At 33.8% G+C, this 6961-nt stretch overlaps 1 protein-coding gene across 1 annotated transcript in view; it reads right to left on the bottom strand.

Annotated features, from left to right (window-relative positions):
* Window positions 1-358: 358 nt before the first annotated feature.
* Window positions 359-6961, bottom strand: part of TXNL1 (thioredoxin like 1) — a 30724-nt gene continuing 24121 nt past the window's right edge. Inside the window, exon 8 of the mRNA XM_037508478.2 lies at window positions 359-586. Within this exon, the coding sequence (XP_037364375.1) occupies window positions 557-586 (30 nt within the window). The 3' untranslated portion in view covers window positions 359-556. The remainder of the gene's footprint in view (window positions 587-6961) is intronic.

The raw sequence follows: 6961 nt of genomic DNA, 5'->3' as shown, positions 1-6961 counted from the left end.
GTTCATTAACTAATAGTTTAAGTTAAACTTAAAGCTTATTAATTTATTTCTGGTAGTTATAATTTGAGAAATCTCTATACCTCAGATACCAAAATGTTTTAATAAACATATAAGTTACTGCATTCTGAAACATTTGAAATAGTTAGCTTTCCAAGTCCATGTATCAAAATCACTTTCTGTTTGTGTATACATGAGTGCACATACACTCCTGAATTACCTAAAATAGTTTTGCTCCTCTAAAGAAAGTGGCTTTCAATCAGTGTTACCAGAAACTTAAATCTCTTCTAAAATCACAAGTTGGCCAATTTTCAAATAAATGGAAAGAGAAAATACTTATTTAGAATGACAAAAGTTAAGCTTGGCAAAAGTATGACTTTTATTTACAATTGCATGTATCAAGATTACAATAGAAACACTAATGATACCATCTGAACAAAAGCAATGATTTATTGGTAATGGCAATGAATGGAATATTGACAGTCTCTGGTGAGAATCAAGCAATTATCCAGGAGCTGTAGATCTGATTGCAATGTGGTCTTCCAGTGTCTTCTGTACCTTAATGGCTTTCTCCTTTTTTGCCAACTACCTAGAAAACAAAAATAATTTCATATACACATCTTATTTGGAAATATGGATATTTTCAAAATATTACTAACCGCTAAAAAAAAAAATTACTAACTGCTAATCATCTTTAAAACCTGGTATTAATTTTTACCCCTGCATCTTTACCGGCATGCAGTGTATTTTCATTGTTGAAGCAAACTGTGACCCTCCCTCCTCTCCCAGCCTCAAGAAATTAAAAATAAAACACATGCAGGCTATTTTTGGCTTCCCACACTGTTTTAAGAAAAAGTAATGCAATTTTTCAAAACAAGGTTGACAGTTTAGAGAAGTTAATAAAAAGATGATGCTATATGAGTGAAATATATTTGGCATACTATTTTTAGGCAATTAGAAATCAAATGTCGATCACAAAATCTGGAATTAAAAGGGTATGCTAAACTTATGTCTTCATGCTCAAGTTGACAGGTCTCTAGACTTTTCTCTCAATATGAAGACATGCAATGAAAACAGATTAAAATGACTAATTTTGCCTAATTTCTATTTTTAAAAAACCATGGTTTCTACAAATGTACTACTGAAAATGTAAAGACTAAGTCTTGTTTCTGTCAATGATTAGAAAAATTCCCTACTGGAAGGTTTTTAAAAATGTCCTAGTTGCTATATATGTGGGCAGCACAGAAATGGTAACGAATGACCTTGTTTCTACCAATAATTCTACATGGAAATGATATAAAACTTTGTTTTAATCAAATAATTTCTTTTAAGTCTAAAGTTTATTATTCGATAGTACATTCTTATGGCAGAAATGCCTCTAAAGAAATCTACTACTTACAAGTGATTAAATATGTATTTGCAATCAAATTTCTATATACATTTATAAATATAATTTAGATCAGTAGAATCAATTTAAATTGATTCTAAATTGCAAGTGTCTATATCAAGCAAAACTCAAAGGTCTTCAGTACATGTTTGGTCTGAAATAAAATATGGTTGGGTCAATGTCATTCAGCAGAGAAGATTATAAAAACCCTTTCCACTGAATTCCCAATTACATGAAGCCAGAAATACTGTTTTTCCCCTCATAGAAAACCACTTTTACAACTTTAAAAAGCTCTCTCTCTGATCCAAGGAAACCATATATTAGAAAGTTCAGAAAGTCAGAAAGATGTTAAAGAGATAAGTCTCCTAAGAGTATGTAGATGAAAGTAAGAAACTCAGATATTAAGAGCCCAGGAGAGTCTTAAGAAAGAAGGTGAGGGGGCAGGATTTATACAAAAATAAATTTAAGCAGATAAACACTGAAAGTGTTATTGATCATTATATATCACCTAGGAACACGCCAAACACAGAGCTATTAATTAAACAGAAGAAAACAAAACCAATATTAAAAATTAAAATTTTAGCAGATGTGACACAGCAGACACAAATCTGCATACTGTTTCACAGGTTGATAACTCTCAACTTTCCAATGTGTATTCTCTGTAAAAAAGAAGAAATTCAGCACTACAATATGGATGTTCTCGTTGCCAAAATAAAGCTCTTTTATTCATTTTAAAGTCTTTATATAACACCTCAAATACACGTCTAGGTACAGCAAAATTAGGTGTCAAAGATATTTATTCAGTAAAGAGTCCATTGATCTTTGTGTTACTATTTTAACCCAGCTTAACAATCAGTCCGTACTCTCAACCGGCCTTAAGCTCGCTTGGGTAGACAAAACAAGGACAAGCCCACATTAATTAGCAAAAAGACTTTTTGGGCTATAGTTTCAATGAGAAAAAGAAAAACCCGTATCTCTCAACTACAGTCTAATCAATGTAGTATGCTAGTACTACAGTTTAATCAACACATAATTCTAGTATAAATGAACTCAGTATAAAAGAAAGTATTCATCTTTGATTTCCAAAATGATTCTACAGTTACTAAAAAAATAAAGTTAAACTTTACATCATATTAAACATTACCCAACAACTAGCTAAATCTGAAAGCATTTACAACAATATATTTTATTGCAATATTATTTTTCAAAATGTAGTACAATATTAAACGTGAGACAGGAGGAAGTTAAAAAGTCAGGTGAGCAACACAGTGTGGTAATGAAATGAAAGCACCTAGTTGCAAGCCCAAATCAAAAATCAAAACAAAATAAAAGGCCAACTGAGAAACATGATTTGAGTGAGGTTTGATGAAAGAGATGGCTGAGAAAATCTAGGTAACAAGAAGGCTGATCCAGATGAGAGAAGCTGGAGAAATCTTGCACCAGCAATGGCGAGAATATGGGAAGGGTGAGAGCAAACAGGTGCTAGCTGAGTAGAGAAGCAAGGAGGGGAGGAGAGTGAGATAAGGTCAATCTTTATATTCATTTTTTTTAAATCTTCTGTTTTTAGTTCATTTGAGTTGGATTAAAAAAGCTGAAAAATAAACAGACAGATATGTTACAAAAATAGCTGATACAGTGAATGCCAGTTTAGAAAGATCTATTTTTAATCACAGCGATAATCTGCTCTACTTTTCACATGCACCTCATTCCCTCAAAAGCAAAAGCCCCTACAATTTTGCTCACTTAGTACACTTTTATTTTAATACTTTTGTATTAAAATAAATAATCCATATAAATAGCATATTTTAGCAAAGAAAACATCTACTTCCAATTAAGGTGGCAAGCTTTTTCATGACGCAACACAAAAAATTCATTGACAACAACATATATCCTAAGCGTATATTATAATCTGTGCACCATGCCTCTAAGAGCCAATAAACAGACATGCGGAAGGGGTGTTCTAGCCCAACAAATCTTAAAAGTATAAACATCGAAAGCTGTAACAGCATGCAAGGTAGGCAAAGATCTCTATCCACATCAAAATTCATCAGCATTACCTAAGCTTCTGCCAATTTAATGACATAAGGAGGTGGTCAATGATATTCTGAAAACTAACATTATCTAGATACAACTTATACAACATAAAAATGTGAACTGGAAATGCTAAACTGTATTTTATCATTCACTCAACCATTTTATAGCTCTCTTCACAAAAAGGTATGAAAACTTTCTGCCCTGAGCTAATAAAACACATGCCAAATCTAACCTGAGATTTGAAATTATAATTAATATGTGCAATTCCTTTCAAATAATGTTGACTAAGTAAGGGAAAAGAGTGCCGCACTTGACTTGTCCTTAAATGAGCCCTGGGCCTTCCTGCTTCACGGCTAAATTCCTGTTTTCCATTCTACCCAGAGTATCCATTGCTCTTCTCCCTTCCCCATGTCTACTTTCAACATTTAAGTTCCTCTTCCTTCACAAAATATGTTGATATTTCCCCAGCCATTGTCAGAAAGAAGGAAATATCACCAGGCTGGGAAAATAGGACACTACTCTGTACAGGAAAGGAGACTTGAACTAAGCTTTGATTAATTTTTGACTGACTTTCCAAATGGTTATCCAATACCCTAAACTCACGATAGACAAGAATGATGACTGTACCTGTACCATACCACATATCCATTATTTCTTTCACTTAGAAACCAAACTCATTTGTAATTTTTAGTGAGTGATCCTATCTATACAAAGACCCAACTGTCAAACATAAATTTTTAATTGTAATTTTCTTACACTGAAGTAATATTGACTTATCAGCATAACATAAAAAACACTGATATGGGCCTCCCCGGTGGCATAGCGGTTGAGCGCTGGGTTGCGAAGCTGCCCGCAGCCTCTGCAGCACGGGTTCGATCCCCGGCTGCTCCCCGGCCACCGGAGGTGGGTCCCACATGGCGTGCAGACCTTTCCTGCCGTCCGCTGTTCCCCTCAGTAGTGTACTTCGGTCCTTCTGCCTGCTCTGCTCCCTGCTCTGGCGAATTCTCTCGCCCTCCCGCGCTTCTGACTGTACCCAGAGCTTGTATAAATAAATAAAGATAAATCTTTAAAAAAACAAAAAAAAAACAAAAAAACAATGATATACTGGCTTACTTTTGAGGAATAACCCTACAGGACAATTAATGCAATGACACAGGCAGAAGAGATCTCAGTCAAAAGCAATTAAATGCAAATGCAACATAATACCAACAAATATAAGAAAATCTTCAACCCAACAAATTCAAACATTAAAAGCAAGGGACTAAAAAGTCTAGAACACCAAGAAGGGACTCCATTCAGTATTATTCTCACATCTGTTCTCAAGGTGCGATTCAGATTGGGGGTCCTTGGGACCCTTTTCTAGGAGTCTTTGAGATCAAAACAATTTCCTTAATAATGTTCAATTTTTATCTGTCTTTTCAATTCTCATTATCTCCCAAGTGTACAATGAAATTTTCCAGAGGACGCATGAGCTGTGATAGTAACAGTGACTAAATGCCGAAGCAAGTAAGAGAATGAGAGGGTTCTGTTAAACAAGGCAATAAAGAAATTTGTTAAAGTGTAAAGCAATGCTCCTCACTAAACTTGTTTTTTGAAAGAAAGCATTTTTTAAGATATCTATGTTAATATATAATGTGTTTATTATTTGCAAATATTTATAAAGTTTCTCAGTTTTAATTTCTTAGACAATAAACATTAGACAAATATAGAGCTTCTGTTTTGGTCTTTAATAACATTTAATAGTATAAAAGGGTCCTGAGACCAAAACGTTTGAGGATAAGATCTGTACAGTAATTTCAGAAAGATCAAAAAAGTATTTTGTTATATGAATAATCAAATTATATAATAAATATGAATATACTCTCAAGCAAGAAAATTCTAATACTTTTGCTATCCTAAAAACAGTTAAAAAATGACAATTTGGTAAGAGATGATAGAGATAAACCATTCTGGGGTGGGAGAGGGGCCGTTAGAAACAAAGAGGTAGAAACAGATTCTTAGATGGACAATTATTTTACATTAGAAAAACCACAACTGAACGGCAGACTGGGAAGATGGGAAAGACCAAACAGTGGTTATTTTGAGGAAAAAAAGGGAAATAAAATTGCATAAAAGCTCAAGTGAGAAGGTGGAAACCAGGGCTGGATTAATGGTGTGAGGAAATAATAGAGGACTTACAGTAATAAGTTTTATAATGTGATTAAGCTAAAACGAACTACAAAATCCAAGCAAAATCCAATGGAATTTAATTCAAACAGGCAAAGTAACAAAGCAGGCAGCCAAAGTGTCTTTGTTGCTCACACATTTTTTCCAGTACAGCATATTTCATATCATTAAAATGTAGATGTTTAATCTCTGCTTCTTCTGACCTGTCATTATACATATGTCAAACACTTGACATGACAAAGTACACAATTGTTTCTACAGCTTCCAAAAGTTAATTATGCTATGAGACAGGAAAATAGCAGTGGAAAAATGACCAGTTGAAATCAAATAGCACACAATTGTGTAAGTTCATCCACTCTTAGGTAATTTTATGAATTTCTCTGTAACTGAATTAAAATCAGATCTGTAGATATCACCATAGAATATAGAATAAGAATTCAAACTATTGTTACCTCAGTAAACAGAGAAAATACTGCCTATGCAAAAAAAAAAAAACCCAAAAAGCAAAAAAACCCCACAGGATTTCTCAGGATATCCTTGAATTCTACTTTCCCAAACAGGGATCTAAACTGTTACACCGGGTGCCTCCCACTCCAGGTGCTGAAAACCCTAGGGAAACTCTTCCACTCTTATAATCACCTCAGGTTCTAGCCTGCCTGCTCATGCAGCTCAGAAACACTGTGGTCCCCCCATCTCCTGTGCTGCTGCACATTTATCTGTGCGCAGCAACTGGGCCCTATACCGATAAAGCTCGTGGTAGCACTTACGATCTGTGGTTGCACATTTTAACAGTCACCCCAAGGAACTGTTATCAGTTAGAAGTAATTCCATTCCATGAATGTACGAAATGTCATTCCAAAAAGTCCCAAGGTTTCAAACCCCTAAGGTTTCTTTATAAACCTTAGGATTATGTCCTCTTTTAAAAAAAAAAAATATATATATATACACACACACACACAAAAATTTTTCTCATATATGTATTTTTCATATTCTTTGTTGTGTGTGTGTGTGTGTGTGTGTGTGTGTATGCGAAGCCTGACTACTCACTATAAATTTACTGAAATGTGATCTTTTTAGCACAAACGCAGAGTTTGGAAAGTTATCTCAATGAAGTAAAACAAGTCCTTTCTTTTATCAAAAAGAACTTTAATCATTAAATTATTGAAGTCATTTAAAATTTCATCAAAATCACTGATAATCAAGATCTTAATATCAGCGAAGTACTTACTACTTTCAAGTAATGACATAACTCTTATTTTTCTGTTATTCCTACTTTCTATAACCAAACTATTATTTTTACTTCTTATTTGGATACCATTCACTAATAGACACTATTATCCATAAGACATTTGTATTACAGATTTTTTCAGTTGGATA

This window comes from Talpa occidentalis, unplaced genomic scaffold (assembly GCF_014898055.3).
Source record: "Talpa occidentalis isolate TD23 unplaced genomic scaffold, MPIMG_talOcc4v2.1 talOcc4.13, whole genome shotgun sequence".
NCBI classification, from domain to species: domain Eukaryota; kingdom Metazoa; phylum Chordata; class Mammalia; order Eulipotyphla; family Talpidae; genus Talpa; species Talpa occidentalis.
Note: the sequence above shows the minus strand (reverse complement) of the source record. Positions and strands in the feature narration are given on the sequence as shown.